This window comes from Teleopsis dalmanni, chromosome 1 (genome assembly GCF_002237135.1).
Source record: "Teleopsis dalmanni isolate 2A chromosome 1, ASM223713v2, whole genome shotgun sequence".
Classification (NCBI taxonomy): domain Eukaryota; kingdom Metazoa; phylum Arthropoda; class Insecta; order Diptera; family Diopsidae; genus Teleopsis; species Teleopsis dalmanni.
In genome coordinates this window covers 19519190-19538353 of record NC_051846.1, presented here as the reverse complement: position 1 = coordinate 19538353, position 19164 = coordinate 19519190, and the positions used below count along the sequence as shown (strand labels likewise).

General features: G+C 28.1%; 1 protein-coding gene across 1 annotated transcript; it reads right to left on the bottom strand.

Annotated features, from left to right (window-relative positions):
- Positions 1-255: 255 nt before the first annotated feature.
- Positions 256-18756, bottom strand: LOC119668743 (cuticle protein 8-like). Its single transcript, XM_038078355.1, has 3 exons — positions 18567-18756; positions 3396-3533; positions 256-537 (listed from the first exon to the last, which is right to left on the bottom strand). The coding sequence occupies exons 2-3, from the start codon at positions 3528-3530 to the stop codon at positions 256-258; spliced, it is 417 nt and encodes a 138-aa protein (XP_037934283.1). The 5' UTR covers positions 3531-3533; positions 18567-18756.
- Positions 18757-19164: the final 408 nt, after the last annotated feature.

Here is a 19164-nt window from a genome sequence, read left to right as displayed (position 1 = left end):
TGGTTTATTTAAGGAACCGGAAATAATTTTTCAAAACATTCTCACACTTATCAAAGAATTACTTTTAAGAACTGAATTACTCAAATTGGCATATATACGAGTCTTCCACGAAGTAATCACAAATATAAAACATAACGTTGTTTTTATTCAATATAAATCAGTTTTCTAAAAATAAAAATAATTCACATATATAAATCATAATTATATATTGTATTTTGCAATTAGTACAAAAATTTCATTATTTATTATATACACTCAAGTAACAAATGCCACTGGTTTGGCATGCTGGACTGGGTTCTGTGGCTGCTGACTGCCTGTGTGTAGTATCTGCAGCGTGCGACTTGCTGCTGTTCTCGTTCTGACTACTGTTCGGAAGCCTTTATCACCGTCGACTTCGTAGTGCACGTTACGTATATAGCCACCGGGCTCCACTAAGCCATATTCCCCTGTAACTTGAGTACCGCGACGTTCTTCCCGATGATTGATGTGCACTTTGGATGGTGCATCATCTACGTAGTAGTGAAAAATATATTTGATCTACGAATAAAAGAAAAAACATTAGTGTTTTAGTAGAAACAGCATTCAAAGTAAATTTGAATTGTGGCATTTAACTATTTTCTTAATAACATATTTTTTTTACAAGTTAGACGGATTCGAATTGCAAAGAAAGGACAAAGACACAAATTTTTTATTTTTAATTTATTGAAATTTGGCTGACCATACAACGCTGTTTCGAGTATTGCCAAGTACTCTTCATCAGTGGTCTTAGGAAATAATTGAATTTTATTTAATTAGTTTATAATCCGTATATAATTTGTTTGGACTGCAAGTGCCAGGCTTAGAACTCGTGCCTTTCATATTATAGGCAAGAAAAAATTAACCTTAAATATTTTTTTTACTTTTTTTTTCATTTTATTTAATAATTATTTATACTTATATTTTACAAATGCTTTACAAGATAAAGTCATTAAATATAGCCCATATTCTCATTTGATCTTCCTCGATTTACAAACTATCTGAATAAAATTTCAGTACATTAGAACAGTGGTCCCCAACCGGTGGATATCGTGGGCCCCTTGTGGTTCGTGAAACAAATTCAACAGGTATGGGTTAATAGCTTGCAATTTGTTTACTAACACCTCACTTGTTAGAATATAAGCACAAATTATGGAATATTAAATTAATGAAAAATTGATATAAAAGTCAAATACATCAGCCATTTTTAGGATATTCAGGATTTTGGATTGTATGTTTTTTATGGATACAGTTCTCTTAAACAGTCTATATTTTAATAATTAAATAAATGCATCTATCCATACGTTTTTTTCCATTTTTTGATTAAGAAATCAAATTTGGCATTTATGCCGAATAAGGCGAAACAGCTTGCATATCTTAAGTTGAATAATTTGTTTGATATAATTAAATGGTTTGTAAAATAGTTCTAATATAAGAGATCAGCCTGTCAGACTGCTCATCAGCAAAAACTAAACATTTGTCAAAGTATATAAACTCAACTGGATCGAACTAGTTTATCTACAGGGGTTTCTATCAAGGAAGGTGGCATTAGAACGGTATATAATTGTTAATTATGTGAGGCGGACGGGTATTTGCCAATAAGCCAATGTAACCATTTACTCAATCAACGTTATGTATAATTTAAAAATTTGTTTAATTTACTAATAAGAATAAGAATTTCATGTTATTTAAATCTTTTTCAAATGCATAATAATATATGTATAAAGATACAGAGCAGCTTGAACTGCACCTACCAGGGTATTCCCATTTAACAAATACTGGAATATTTTTCAATAAACTTTAATGTCACATTATTAAAAAGCTTGATAATTATATGTTTTTTTCGAAGCAGTGCATTTCTTGGATTTAATGAAAATGTGAGTGGAATTTCAAAAATGTGTCATGATTAGAAGAGAGTCATTATCAGTTGTATGTATAGCATTTGGTTAATAACTGAGTTTAAGAAAGACAGTCTTCTATCAGACATATTGTCGCTGGTATCCATTAATTTATCTGTATGGTTAATTAATCGCAGCACTTTAAGATAAACTATTGAGGAAAAATTTTTTTTGAATTTCTGGTAGAAGAGAGAACTAGAGAGAGAATTGCATGTAGGGCATTTGGTTAATTACTGAGTTTAGAAAAGGCTGTCTTCTGGAAGACATATTGTCACTGGCATCTATCTATCTATTCATATGATTAATTAATCGCAGCATTTTAAAATATACTATAAGGGAACCATTTTTTGAATTTCTGGGATCATTATCAATTGCATTTAGATCATTTAGTTAATTGCTGAGCTTAAAAGAGACCGTTTTCAACGAGACATATTGTAACTGGTATCTATCTATCTATTCATATGGTTTATTATTCGCAGCTCTTTAAGATATACGATACGAGAAACATTTTTTGAATTTCTGGCTCTTCTGGCAGAAGAGAGAACTGGAGAGAAAATTGCATGTTGAGTATTTGGTTAGTTACTGAGTTTAAAAGAGACCGTCTTTCACGAGACTTATTGTTATTGGTATCTATCTATCTCTTCATATGGTTCATTAATCGCAGTATTTTAAAATATACTATACGAGAACCATTTTTTGAATTTCTGGCTTTTCTCGCAGAAGAGAGAACTATTTTCAATTGCATGTGAAGCATTTGGTTAATTACTGAGTTTAAAAGAGACCGTTTTCCACGAGACATATTGTCACTGGTATCTATCTATCTATTCATATGGTTAATCATACGCAACATTTTTTGAATTTCTGGTATTTCTGCCAGAAAAGACAGTCATTACCAATTGCATGTAGGATCTTTGGTAATTTATGGAGTTTAAGAGAGACCGTCTTCAACGAGACATATTGTCACTGGTATCTATCTGATCTATTTATATAGTCAATAAATCATTTTAAGATATACTATAGGGGAAACATTTTTTTAATTTCTGGTATTTTAAATGTCTTCCACTTTGTTTTTTGTACATTTTTCATTGTATGACTTTTTATTTCGACACATGCCATCAGTTCTTTGAGTATTCGTATATGAAAAGATACTTCGCTGAAAAATGTTAAATACATTATGTCGCCAATTCATTAAAACGATCTCATTGAAATAAATGAAGGCAATCACAATGAAATTGCAACGAAACCGCAGCACAGACTCACCAATTAAGGTTAACACAATTTCAATTGCAAAATCTGAAGTCAGTCGTGCTGTGCGTGCGACTACTCTAAAGTAGAACGATTCATTAAACTTCATACACCACCGACTCAACACCAATTTTATATGAGAAAAACTAAAAGCAAAAATCATTAAAATACCAAAAAATTAAAAGAAATAGTAAATACCCAACATTAATTAAATTAAACCTCTACTTGATGTCTTACCTCATCCTCGATGTGATTCTTTTTATAATCCGAAAAAAATTCCACAAATTGTGGTTGACAAAAAATTGGCAATAAATTCAAAAGCAACAGGAAATAAATGATGTTGCTGTTGATATGGTGTGCAGCAGGCAGCATTATCTGAAAATTAATGCAAAGATTTAAAAAAAATTATTTGAAAATTTAATTTTGCAATAGAAAAATTAAGTAATTTAAATAAAAAATGAGAAAATTTTCATAAAACTTCCTCGTATCGGCTACCTAAAATAATCCAACAAACAGCGCGAAAACAGAGAAGTTCCAACTCCCTTATTAGCCAGTCACGTTAGTCATTTTAATAGGGAAAGCCGAGATATGTTATTTTTTGCCCGATAATGCAACAGTCATTCAGCACAGATTGCAAGTTTGTTTCTGGAATTGCTATCATCAATACGCCACAGACTCCGCAATTTGTTGTTGTGCACTGATCTCAGTTGCACCTTTCGACTCTGACTTAATGATTTTAAGGTTCAAAGCATTTGACCCTTTTTGCTTAGTTTTATTTTCATTTGATTAAAGCGTTTTTGTATAGGAAGAGTTTTACTTTGGTCGATGTGCTTCCATGTTTTTGTGAGGAAACGTGAGTTTCGTTGCACTACACCTTCAGGAGTTTTGGTAAATAGGTTAATGCAGTGATTTGTTAACTCAAGAATTATGAAATCATTAACTTATAGAATTTGGAAAAAAATTAAGAAAGTGAACTCGAAATTTAATTAGTCATAATGGTGCAGCTAACTAAACTTGCTTAATATTAGACCTTTTCTTTTGTAAGCATATCACAAAAGAACCACCGCTTATTTTAAAAATAACATATGAAACAACAACACTGCTGGCTTATTTAGTCCAACTTTTTTGAAACCGCTTAACTAATAAGCAGCTCAAATCGCATGGTTGCCAAGAATAAAAATTCGTCTATTGTGAATGGTTTTTGGAAGTACGTAAAACAATTTCCAGTTAATTGTCAATATATATTTAATCAATAATACTCAATTCTTTCTGATTAAATACTTTTTTCTGTTAACATTGAAGAAGCCAGAAAATACAACTATTATTTATATCGTCTTAAAACCAAATTATTTTTCCCCATAATATTAGGGAATCTCATGCAATATGCATACAAAAGGAAAGGGTAATAATACCCTTTACTTTTTGAAACTGTTTGAGTAGAAGTTTTCAGACAAAAGTTATTTTTAAGATTTTCAATCCTCTAAGAGTAACCGATGATTGCCACATCTAAATAAAAATTGAGCTATACGAACTCTACCAGGATATTGACATATTCGATCAATTAACATCAGTGGCTTCACTGACTTCATTGGCTTGATTCTGTTGTTTGTGGAAGATATGTAGGATATGTAGGGGAATATCTCAAATTCTCAGTAGCTTTGAGTTTTACTGGCTCGTAACCATTCTGCGTTTTAGCAAGAGATAATTTTTCACTCCAATTTAGAAAGAATAGATGAATCAGAGAAAACATTATAAGCATGATCCTGTCATATTTCTTGTACGGTTTAAATACTTAATTAAATGGCGTTGAAGATGTTTATAAAATTCAACTCATATTTAAGTATAAATATTAATGATGCAACAGAAATAAATTTTGTTAAAATATCTTGTAATAATTTAAACATATCATATTAATATTGTTATTTAATCCATTTTCTTATAAAATGGATTACGGTTACTACATAGGTTTCCTACTTATTTCTTGTTATTTAGTTATCTTGTACCATTGGTATTATTTGTTATTGTTGTTAATTGTTGTTCTTCTAGGTAACTTATAATAAGCTTATAATACTATTATAATAATAATAAGTTGTGGGAAATACAGAAATTTATTTAAGGAGACACTTTTAAAAACTTATTTAAAATTTGTATAAAAACAATTATTTAAAAAGAATCTATTAAATTAGGTGGATATATGAATATTTGATTAAAAAATTTTAAAAGGGTTTTGCATCAAAATCCTCTTCTATATACGTCACTTGCTGGAAGTTATATTTAACAGCTGATTGTAAATGTGCTTAGGCGGCAGAAACGAAATGTCATGACAAATTTTAAGCCACATGGCTTAGAACAACTTGAGAAAGAATATCTGATGCATCCGCCATACAGTCTAGATATTGTGCTGTTTCACTACCATTGCAATATTGACCTAAAATTAAATTCTAAAAAAGACTGTCAACTACATAGGGTTAATAATTCCAGCCGAAAAATAGCAGAAGGTTATTGGAAATATAATAAAAATATTTTTACAGTAAAAAGAAAATAAAATCAGTTTCAACACCGATTAGTAATTTTCCCACTCCAAATATTTGCTTAACAACTGTAAACATTATCAAAGTACATACAGCCTTATAAGGACATCTAAGGATCTAAGGTTGTGTTAGGTTAAAAAGGTTAGAAAACACTATTGCCTATTGTGATGCTCTTAAGGTAATATGGATAGTGTGAGCCCCTCTTTTTAACATAATTCCTCTGTTAATTTTGGGAATTGATTGATCAAAAAAAGTTTAACCAAACGCAATAGGTGCTAAAACACTAATGCTTATTATAACCCCTTAAATTAGCGAGGAGGAAGTGAGTCGTTGTTTTAAATACAGCTCTTTGTGTTATCTTTGTTAACTGACTGATTAAACACTTTTAATCGAGAAATGTATATCTAGTAGTTTTCTTGACTTCCATTTTTATAGCATTAATTCCTTATTAGGCCTGTTATTATTTCTTGTAGTATTATTATCGATAAAATGATATACTGGTATTTCTTAATTATTGTTAAACAACGCTATTATACTATGTTATTGCGTACACTAATTATTTCTATTATATCAAATTTCTCTTACATATTATATTTTATGTATCTTTTTATATTTTATTATTATAAAATTATATTTTACTATCATATTATTATACAGTTATTTATTTTTTTACAGTTATCACAAACGAAATATTAATTGATTGTAGGGTTTCTAGAGATCATATTCGACACAATGTTTCTAGCGCTATGAACACTAGATAGTGTTTTAACATTTCATATTAGGGAAAAGCAAAGATTTGATCAAGTGTAATTTCTAACACTTTATTAAAGTTTATATTTCTTCTTTTATTATTAATTTAACACCCAATATCAATTTTGGCGCCTTTCTCTGGATAAATTCATAAAAGGTGTGATGATAGGTTGCAATTTTTGGAAAGGTTTTAATTAAGAAATGTTTTGATGAGTTTTGTAGTAGGAAGGCCTTGTAGGTTTTTATTTTAATTAAGTAAAGTTACTTAATAATGCAGTGTGCTACTAAAAATCAATTGAATTAATGTTATCTTTTAATTAAGCTTTATTTTACAACTCATATTAATCATACCCATATTAATTCATTTTGTGATTAATAATAAAGTATTATTACATCAAAGATTTTATTTCGTATAAAAATACAATTTTTATTTTTATCACTTATATATACCTATATATTGAATTAAATTTGGTATTAATGTTGTATAATATAAAATTTATTTATACATATGTAAAAACAATATATTTATTTTTATTTGAAAGTGATAATTTTCATAATGTTATTAAATGATAGTGATATTGCGTTACAAGCTGCGGAACTTTTTTTGTAATAAAATAGAGATAAAGCAATTCATTATTGTTTTCTAAATGGTAATAAAGAATGTCTTCAATAGTTCATATATATCAACGAAACCGATCCATTGTTTTCACTTTTATTCTAGTTACATACCTATAGTAGCGTTAAGAAAGTCTATTTCGGGGTTCAATACCTATTTTTTCAATTAAATGTTTTTACTATATATAAACTTTGAATTAGTTTCCGAAAGCCTTTTTCTAAATGAGTCTCTGTGTACGCCGCTGTATGTGTATCAATGTCTTCAAATACAATAACAAATCTTTACCTTTACTCCATATTGTAACACAACCAATAGGTAGATAGATGATTACAGATCCGCTCCAACCGTCAATGTAGTATGTGAGATGGTGAAAAATATTATCATTGCTTTTATATGAAGGTTTTGTTGATTGTACTATTCGCAAATCTTAAGTTTCATTCCATAGGTCTCAAATATATACATGATGTTCGTAATTCGTGTATTTATATTTTACCCGAATATTTTCTTTATCACTGAAGATTACTAACTCGAACTTATAAAATGAATGAAATGAGTTTGGAGAATTACAAAGTATTTTTGTTTGAATTAACAAGTATTTTTTTTATATAAAAATTATTACATCGAAGTCATAGAACGGTCCCAAAGCTCTCATTATTTGATGAAAATAATTACTTTAATTATAAAAAAAGTTAAATAATTTTTTCTTATAATTCATTTGTAATGGATAGTTTTATGTCTCGCACTGTATACTTAAAAGGATTTAGGTACTTTTTTACATAGTTTCTGCATTTAGTTGGATCATATACATCAGTCCATAAGTCGTGTAACTGACACACAGATGGCGCTGCCATTGTCAAATTCGTATGATGTTTATAAAGCGCTTAATATTTTTAATTACATCAGGAATTCAATTTCAATGTATATAGTATGGCACTATGTAAAATAAATTTAAACAAGAATTTTAACAATAGTAGTTCACCCACTACTGTAGGAAAGGGAAGGGATTAGTAAATAAAAGCTTGGATATGTTTAAAAATTAATTTAAATATTTTTAATTATTTAGAAATTAATTTCAGCATAAATGTTTTTAGAATTTTATTTAAAAACTTAAAAATTTATTTAAATTTAAAAGACTTCTGTGCAAACATTTTTAATGATAAAAATGAACTTGCAGTAGTGAACGGAAATGCTTTGAATTGTTTTATTACAATATTTATTTATTTTAATTTTAAAAAATATATTTAACAATAGTTATCTCCTTTTCAATATAAGAAAAAACTTCCACATATAAGACTGCATATTATATGTGTCGGAACACTCTGATAATATAGTGCGTAACAGCTACGGTACACAGGGACCGGATTTACTAAGGATTACTAGTGTCAAGATAGCAAACATGTTTAATAAAATCTGCTTGATGGCTTCGTAACAGGAGTAGAAGTTTGTGGATTCCTTAGATTCACAAAACTACTATGGTAGATGTCAACGCAAATATCCCTATCCTTGATCACTATCTAATATCACTAGGGATCAAAAAGTCTATGTGTGGCTTATAGTCAGCGAAATTAACGTACTCTGAAATATGTATTAAATTTTTTAAAAAATTTATTTATTGTAATTGATTTTAATGTTATTATTGAATTGATTTAAATTTCTTTTTTTCTTGTTCTTATTTTAAAGAATGTTTTTATTGGATTTTTACATCAGTTATGACGGTATGGACTATCTTACTTAATAGAAACTATTGGTGTACAAAAAAAAATTTTTTTTATAATATTTAAATTATTGAATTATCCAAATATTTAAAATAATATGTTGTTGTTTTTGTAGTCTACTGCTTTGAGAAACCTTTCAATTAAGTATATTTACTTAATTAAGTTGTTCGATTTTATTATCATTTATCATCATATAATTTATCACTAAAAATAAATTATAGCAATCAATCAAATATACAATAAAAACACTTTTTAAAACGAAATCACCTACTTAAGTGAATTTAGTTTTAAGTGGCAATTAATTACAGGATTAATTGGGTCTATTAAGGAAAATAGCGTAACCTGACTCCGTTGCTTATTCAAGCCCATTTGCAATGTACTCTGAATTTATGCCATCATCGCGAACTCCATGTAATTGTGCTGTGATAAATGATGATTTCAAAAAATATTTACGGTTTGCTGATTTTATGCATATAACAAGCGTGGAAATTTATAGATATCAATGGATTTTGTAGTAATAAAATGCTTACTTAACTACTATTTTATGAGCAATTTTTTATGTTTTATATTAAACTAACAGACACAGTCTGCGGTTCCCTCAGTTAAAGCCCGATATTTGCATTAATAGCGCAAAAATTAAACTGGCACCTTTCTTCGAAGAGACATTTAGAAAATAAACAAATAAAGTAAGAGCATTAAATTAGTTTAGTTGAGCATATAAATTTCAACCATGGAACCTGTTGTTAAAAAGTTATTACACAATAACCCAAAGTCCTAATTTTTATCTAGTTTTCTGAATATTTTTTTTTTGTATTCACTGAAATTGTAACACAAATTTTGCTGAACGCACCACACCAATTTTACTCGTTGAACTCGTTTAGATGTGAAAAGCCATAAACAATAAACAATAAAAATGGAAAAGTCAAATAGCTTATCAATGATACACGCAGTCTTCAAACTGGCCTGAGCGGATATTGCTGCTGCTCACCATTGCACTGGAACCACCGCACCATCGCACTGGTGGTTCCAGTGGTTACCAAGTTAGTGGGAATACCAATTGTCAACCGTGAACAAAGAAAATATAAAAAATTGCTCATAAATATGCGCATATGGGTGATCAGTGTCCAGTTTTGCGATATGGGAAGGTTGTCACTGTGTCGATCGCAGTCTCTTATGAAAACATAAACTGTAATGCCATAAAAAGTACAAAATTACAAAATAGGAACTCATAAATAATTCCGCACATAAGATCGAAAATGTCAAATATCTGTGAAGTTGAAAACTGTCAGGAGGACCAAAAGGCTTACACAGATACACATACTCCCAGTGCAACAATCGACGTAAACGTTTCACGCAAAAGCAAGGAAAGCGGTTGCATTTGAACGACCTGCGGACATGTTTTGGGCTGAGAGGTGGGCAAAGTGTTAAAATTGCATTACTTTTTCTTAAGCTATTTAGTGCAGGTCTATGTTATTCGTAAATAAAAATTATTTAAAATTCATTGCGTAAGTTTAATAGTAGGTTTCTGTAATACTAACACTTTTGAGCGGTCTTTAATCGGTCTTTGACACTGCGGTTATTGAGGTGGACAGAGTATCATAACATGAAAAATGGACACATTGAAAAATAGACACATTGAAAAACTTGCAGTGTACGTTTTTAGGAAACAAATTAAAATGAAAATATTAATAACAAATTAATGGTTAAAACCAGATATGTATGACAACAACAAAAAAAATAAGAAGGGGAAAATGAAATTTTGATCTACTCATCGATTAATATTTGTATACTTTCTAATAACAACATTGTGGGTATTACCGATCTGGAGTAAAATGTAAAGGAAAAGAGTAAAAGTATACAAGTATAATTGATTAATTATAATTTTTGGAATTAATTAAACATACTGGAGTGAAAAATAAAGTAAAATTTTATTGAAGTCAGTTGCTGTATGTAATTATAATCTAGTCACTAATTAAAATTATCTGAATTAGTTTATCATGCTGAAATCTATAATAAAATATCACGACTTTATATACTTTATAAGTATATGAATTCCTTATAAGAATAAAATAGTAGTAGAGCAGAAAAAAAAAACCTTCATTTTATAGTTATATGCTATAATTTTATAATATACTATTATAGGTATATACATATCATAAGCCGTAATTTTTTCTTTCAGAGTTGTAAAAAAACAGCATTAAGTCTGGTTGAAACAAATTGGTATTACTTTCCTAATATTTCAAATGATTATTTTGACATGTGATATATTTTAATTAACTAATTAATTTATAATTTGAATTTATTAGTAAATGAAATGCTCATATGATTTTAAGGGATCAGGAAAATTTTGCAATATATTCCCAGTGATCATTCACAATTGATTGATTTTTGTATTGAGCTGCACTGGTTTCAGACTTAATATTTTTGCGAGTAAATTCTAACTCTGAAGATATTAAGAGCATTGTTGTTACTTCACATGTTTCCTTTCATAAATTAAAGTATTTTTTGCTACTCTGAAAGAAAAAATTATAGTTACTACTTCATATTAAAGGATTTACTTTCGGACAGATTCTTACTTATTTGCCCAAAGTATATACCTATTTATTTATGGCTTCGTTTCGGGTACCATTATTTTCGTCATTCCGATTATTTTGCCAATTTTAAGGATTTCTACATTTTTAAGGGTACATTGATAGCTTATTTATTAATGAAGTTATTGGGACCAGTTTTTTAAATAAATTTTGGATACATACGTTGATTGAAAATATAATAGTGATCGGTTGTACTCCTAAGTTTGTAAGATGATCTGGCAAACATTACTTGTTAAACCATGCTCTTAAAGGAATGAGTTATTATCAGCTATTTAAGTGACTGTGTGCCCTGACACGTTGACCATTGTGATGTCTTTTAGTTATTATCATAAATAGCGTAGTGACTTTTTGTCATATGACTTTATAAAATAGGCTTTGATATTTTAATAATAATCAGAATACTCTTAATAATTCAAAATATTAATAGATTTAAAAAAAGTTATCTTCAGTATTATGGAAAAATTAGTTTTAGAGTTCAAACGAACTATTATGTGACATGACATTTTATTTCTTTACTATTTACTTAATAAATTTTTTTAATAGATATAAATTGCATTGAAAACAATTTAACAAACCAAAGTTTTTGTAAAAGTAATTTTAAACTCCAATTGAATACAATATTTTCCTAAAGTTCTGGTACAACGAAACAAAATGTTAATCTGAACAATTGTTAATATTTTATATTAAACTAGTTATTACGCTATTATTACAACTAAACGTTAGATCTTTATGGTTGTGACTATTAAAAGTAAATGAGAATTGTTATTCCAAAATTAATATAGTTTCGATTGGTAAAAATGGGGTTATTTTTGCAATCGAGATGTTTTTTAATGCTCTTTTAATACAATTGTAGTGCAATTTTCATTTTCGATTTTTAAGTCTGGGGCAATACCTATATAAAACTCGAGATTTATTTATAATTCTCTAGATTTTATACCAGCGTAGCAAGATTACTCTGATTTTAATAGCTATTTTATATGATTTGACAGATAAACTGTGATCTGATTCACTATATGTATATATTTGTAAAAAATAAAAATGTCTACTAACACGATCAAAGGAATGTTGTATTACTCATCAAAATGTTCGATTGGGTAACAAAATTTGACAGAACGAGAGTAAATTTATTTTGAAACCGGATTTACCAATCGAAAACGCTATAAGTATATATTGAAGTTATATTGAAAAATTTTTATTATTAACAGTGTTAGTCTAGAAAGATTGTAAGTTTTTGTACACTTTAGATAGATTAAATTTATAACTTAAAACTATAATTTTAATGTACCTATGATTTATTACGAGCGTATTATATATATACTGAATGTACGTGTTATTGGTAGTTCATAGTTGAGGTTATTCTAAGATATGTCCATATTGAGCTTTGCCAAAAATATGTAGTAAGATTTACTTGTAATAGCACAAGTAGATAAATGTTAAGATAGATATCTATTGTAATGTTTTCATGGATTTAGAGTTTATTTTTGAGTTTAGTTTTTATAATAAATTGTAATTTCCAAGTCACATTAACGAGTAATATTTCTTAATACAATGTAAGATATGTTATCTATTTGGGCATTTCTTTCTCACACTTTAGTGTCAGGCATGTCCTCACCATATGTCCTTCTCTGTTTTACCTTTAAGGCCAATTAGATCTAATTTCTAGGTTTATAAAAAACTGAAAATCAATTATATTTTTATATTACAATACATTATATCAATTTATGTTAAAAGTTGCCATAATCAATTTTGATAGTGATATATCCTATATAGGAATATTGTATATCTATTTGTCTTCTTCTTGAATAGAACATCTATAAATCACTTAAGTTTGTTATGTCTTTTGTAACAGTTGTTTCAAAAAGGTCACTAAAATAGTTTTATTAATAAGAGTTAAGCTGATTTTAATGCCAGTAAGTGACTTAATAGTACAGATATTGATAAATAATATTTTTTCAAAATAAAAATGAATATTTATTTTGTTAAATAAATCTGACTAAGTCACATCAGCCTTAGTAATTTGGAAATATCCAAAAGAAATATTTACAATATATATGTATAGTTTTTTTTTTACTAAAATAATTGCTGAATTTTTTTTTATTAATTTATTTTCCATGTAAATTTTATTATTATTCATGATCTATGAGAGAAACCAACCACACAATATACCATAGTAAGACTCTTACTCACAAATCTTAGTCAGTTCGACTGGTTGTAAGTTCATGTGGTGCTTGAATGTATGTTAGGAGGCTTCAAATGAAAACACTTTCACTATTAAACGAGATATTAGCCATTGAGATGAATGAGTTCACTTCACATGTAACAGAGCCTGTATCAGTTTAGAGTTTGTTTCCATTGTATAATGTGTCAGTCAAGTTTAAAAAAGAGTTAATTAAACATTTTAACAATTTACAATCCTTTTTATATTAACATTTAAGCTCCAATTAAAAAATATTTAAGCTACTAGTTATGTTTTGCTACGAAAAAGTCATACATTATCTCATTGCGGTGCTAACAATGTAGCTTATGCAGAAAATTTTTAAAATAACTCAAACCCGAAACAATAAAAAAAGTTAATTATATTTTTGTTTATCTAATTTTGTTATAATAATCCTAAAGATTATCTAATACTTTGAAGTACTCAGATTTTATTGGTTACATAGTAATAAAAACAATTTTTTTACCTCTGCACCTAACTTATCAGAAGTGCTATTAAATACAGTTTTAAGTGTTTGAAAGATTGTCTCAGAGATTAGTTAAATAGAGATGAGTTTGAAAAGTAGATTTTATGGTATTATACAAGTAATTAAATAATAAAAAGTGAAGTAATTTTTAGGAATTTGTTGTAATTAAATAATGAGAAGAATATTTTTCTCAGGTAAACCTAAATAAATCTGAAGTAAATTGTGTGATCAGTTCGGTCTACAATATTTAATATATTTACATATAAACTATACTAAAGAGTAAAAAATGCATAAAAGAATAAAAATTTAATATTAGAAAAACATTTTTTCCAACACTTTCATATCCCTAACACAAACAGATATATTTTTATTTAATAAATTATATACAATAACATGTAAACATACATACGATAACAATAATATGGCCATACAGGCAAATGGACCAACAGATGAATATCATTTAGTCATATTGATTAAGATTGCTTACATATGACATTTTCGTTTGGTAAATCTGGGGTAATTTTTTCAATCGAGTTGCTCTTTTAATGTAAATCTGGAGTAAAATCTATAACACTCGACATTAACTTATAACACTCTAGATAATTTGCGAGAATAGTAAGATTCCTCTAACAGTAACAGCTGTTTTATATGTTTTGACAGTTGAAGTGTGATTTGATTCAATATAAATATTCATAAAAAAATATATATCTTTTAACGCTACTACAAAAATGCTAGTTTACTCTAAAAAGGTTTTGACAACAAAATTTGAAAGATCAAGAGTAAATTTAAATTGAATCCATATTTACCAATCGAAAATGCTAATAGTATCCAGTGTCATATTCAAACCCTTCTATAATTATCATTAGATCCAGCGTATCCAGATCCAGATCCAGATAGATGGAGGACTCAGTGTCTTGTTCTCTTTAATACTTTTAATAATTTATTTAATTCTTTTATAATTATCATCAGATCAAGGGGAAGGATATCCCCATTAACAGAATAATTTATAAAAATAATGTAATTTAAAGAAAAATATTGTCCATCGATTTATCTCCTTAATCTGTTGAGATTTATAAAAATATTTATAATAAACAGAACAAGATACTAGAACCCATACTGGATCTAATTTTAACTTAAAGTTATAATAATAAAACGTTAGAAATATTGGAAAACTTGACCAATTTTAAAAATAACTATGGAAAAATTGCTAAAAGAGTTGGATTGAGTTTTTGAGCATGGAGTGTATTTAAATAAAGTTTTCCTAAATAGTGTCCATGAGACTATTACTATATAGATATACATATTTTCATGCATATATACATAAATTAAAGAAAAACATAAATAAAACTATTCCTATTTCTTATTTAAAAGAATTTAGCGAACTTCAAAAATAACTTTTAAAAAAATATTTCCGAGTAAAATCTAGGCTACGCCTTGAAACTCATACCCCATTCCTCAATAATTGTTTAAAGGATAAATAAAGCAATTAAAGAAGTTTATATAGGAATTGTTTAAGCTCCTTTATAGGAAGTGATCGAGAGTTTCTTAAAAAAAGAATTTTGATCGAAAACAGAGGTATACAATGGCTACTTTAACCAGATATAAATCTTATCGGTTCTATATATACTATTATTCACTATTATTGGATAAAAGTAAATGATGTGACGCAAAGAAGATTGAATCAAAAGCATTAATAAATAAACATTAATGTGTAGAGTTTTGTGTAGAGTTCATTATTTTAATCAATAACTGAGAGAGCTGAGAGAGTTTGTATGACACTTTATATAATATAGTACCTTCTATATATTTAGGCAGATATAATTTGAAAATAAAATAATTTTTCAGCAGTTTAAAGTCAAATGGATAAAATCCAGATGAAAGAAGTGTTAAATTATTGATATTTAACAAAGTGAATGGTATTATAGCTTTGGTAAAGCTAGAATAAGAAGTATGGCAGATACTTAAGTATATAAACCAACATAAATAATAAAAAATTACAAAAAACTTTCTTAAAGATTTATGTCGGCATTTTCATTCAATTTTAATCATTGTTAACTGTGCTTTTAATTGTTTTTAATTGTTTAACTGATTTGTATTCATAATTATTAAATAACACCTTCCATACGTAAACCTGTTCAACGTTACAAAGAATCACATAAACTTAATAGTTCTGTAGAAACATATATCTCAGATCGATTAGTGGAAAATCTCATAAATTTTTGTGTAATAACAATGTTTACTTCAGTTATTATCGCTCAAGCGATTGAATTACTGCCGCAGACCCATTATCTTTATTTATGCGCATAATTTGAGGGAGTTTGGCTCAGACACCACACAACAAAGCCAGCAAAATTATTTTAGGTTCTTACTGGAATGCTAGGTGCTGCGCCCCTGTACAAATCGGATAAATCAAAACAAACTATTAACACTTAAAAAACTATATTAATTATTGTTATTAATAATTATTTTAATTATTTTTGAACTTTAAAATATGTATTTATTTGATTGCTGAGGTGCGAGATAATTGATGGCTGTAAATTTGTAAGTAAAATCAAAATGAATTTTTATTAAAAAAAAAAAATAAAAACTGATTTTACTGAATGTTACAATTTCATGAATTTATTTAGAATTATAAAATTAAAATTTTTATATCAAAAATAACAAAATATTTGAACGGTACTCGTATATTTGCGTTAAGCATAATGAGTATTTCAGTGTGATTGCAGTTATATATACTTTTTTAATTCAGTTTTGAGGTTATATTTGGTAAAAATGTGTTAGTACATTGATATTTGTCTCTTTAGAAATATATATTTGTCTGACTATTTTGAAAATATGAAGACTATATTTAAATGACAGCCTATGTAAACACTAAACTTGGTGAGTATGCACATTTAGTAGAAGAATTCCATCTTACAACAATTTGTATATGCAGTTTCTGTTTATATATTAATTATACTTAAACTTATACCAATATATAAAGTTGAAAGTATATATTATCCATTTCATGATTTTTGATTAAGCAGCACTTCACTGATTTGATACTTTGTAACATTGAAACATTTGAAAACTGATTTTCTAGCTTATCTACCAGCTATTTTAGGCAGAATTTATAAATCCGCAGTAGTTCGGTTTGGGAATTGGATCGAATTAATTTTAAAAGTTAGAGGTTTCGGTTCAAATCCGGTTCAGTTCAGCACCCGTTCTAATTTAATTCTTTATACTAATTTCAATTTATAGTTTTAGTACAGTGAGTCTTAATACCAAATAGTAGTAGTTATAGCCACATGAGTCCACATCTAGAACCATAGGTATTCGTACGTAGTTGGTTCGTGGTATATATAGGTACATTTATTTTTAGAAACAACATTTTTTCTTCTTAACCTTATTTATCTCTAAAACAAATTCGTGATAAACCAATAAGCATAATATTTATATATACATACGTGACTTTACAAATTCGGTTTATATGATTTCATGATATTCCAGAGTTTGATATTCCTAGTACTCTTTTCTAGTACAGCTTGTTTAGTTTATTGTTCGGAAATCCATTTATTGGGCAATTCTGGCAAAGATCGTTAAAAGTATTTTAGACGTTTTAGAAAAAAAGTTTTCAGTCTTTCAAAAGACTGCTGCTAAAATACGAAAGATCTTTTAGACTTTTCAAAGTACATGGTACATTAGGATGAATGACATCCTCAGGGACCGCGAGATTGATCTCATCAAAAAAGACATAAGGATAGAGACCTCAAATTATTTACGGAAATTGACAGACAAACCAACACTGCGTTATCAAATCTCAGAATGGTTATAGGCTCCTCAGGGAGGTATGCAGATCTGAGGTCAATTATTGCTTAGTCTAATGAAGTAATAAACAATAATTATTGTGATAAACAATAATTGAGAAGTGTTTGGTTATGCGTGATTTAAATAACTGGAGAATTAATGACAATAATATATTTTTCTCAATTCATATATAATCTTCTTTTTGTATTTACATTGTTTATGTTACGGGATTATGAAGTTCAAAAACTGATTTATTAATTTAAGCAATCTCACATTAGTTCTCATAAACAAGAGAGAAAATCTGCAAAATCTGTCTGCAAAGTCTGTTTTCCTTTGACTTTTGTCATTGAAATGTAAAAAACAACTTATGATATATTGTCCCATTGTTTCATACATGTTTGCGTTCAATTTAATTGAAGTTCATGGAAGTAAGAGCATTGAATATTCAATGAGGAATGCAATTCACACAAAAATATTCCACTTTAAACACATTACTTGTTAAGTTGAAATGTAATGCACTAAAATTAATTAATCCGAATAGAAAAATCGATTTTGTATGCAAAATTCGAGTAAAAGGAGTCTTAATGTGTCTGGGAGACGTAAGTCCATTGCAACATTTAAACCATAGTATTAGATAAGGGTGAGGTAAGACCGCCTTTCCTTTTTCTTTCGATTTTAAATATCTTATTTCAATTGAACTTTTGATTGTGACTACAATCTAATTGTGACTTAACTTACCACTTAAAGTGGAGACTGCGCTCCGTCAATTTGTTGTCAAATGGAAGTCCGTAGACGTACACAAACCGGCACAGAAGTACTTGAATCCGTAATAGTGGAGCATAAAAATTTGCACAGGTGAACCCTTTCAGCAAAAAGTTTTTTTTCTTTTGATTTTTATTTTAATTTTAGTTTTATTTTATTTTAATTGTAAGTATTCAAAACTAACAACAAAAAAAATTAAGTTGAAAAATTTACATTCACTTTTTGTTGTAGTGCATCTCAAGCAGCCGATAGTACTTCACACTCCGAACCGATAATGGGCAGTAATGCGAATGTTTTGCACAAAAATTCTATAGAAAATCGATTTCAATTAAACACACATTCAAAATCTGCACTTCTAAGCTTTTGGCTATAGATTTCAGATTTTAGATTTGTTGTTGTTCTTCTTTCAGAGCTTATAATACTTTTTTAATCCGGATATCGTTGGGAAAACGTTGCTATTGCAGTTTTACTTCACCGTTGTAGCGTTAAGCTGCGTTTGAATGTTGGTTTTCGTTTAAAGAATACTAAAAGTGCATAAACGTGCAGAGCTGCGCATGCGCATCGCACACTAGAA

Excerpts from the sequence above, each read along its gene's own strand:
- LOC119668743 (XM_038078355.1), bottom strand. The coding sequence starts at position 3,530 with ATGCTGCCTGCTGCACACCATATCAACAGCAACATCATTTATTTCCTG. Across the intron at positions 538-3,395 it reads AGAATCACATCGAGGATGAG|ATCAAATATATTTTTCACTA; the intron begins GTAAGACATCAA and ends TTTTATTCGTAG.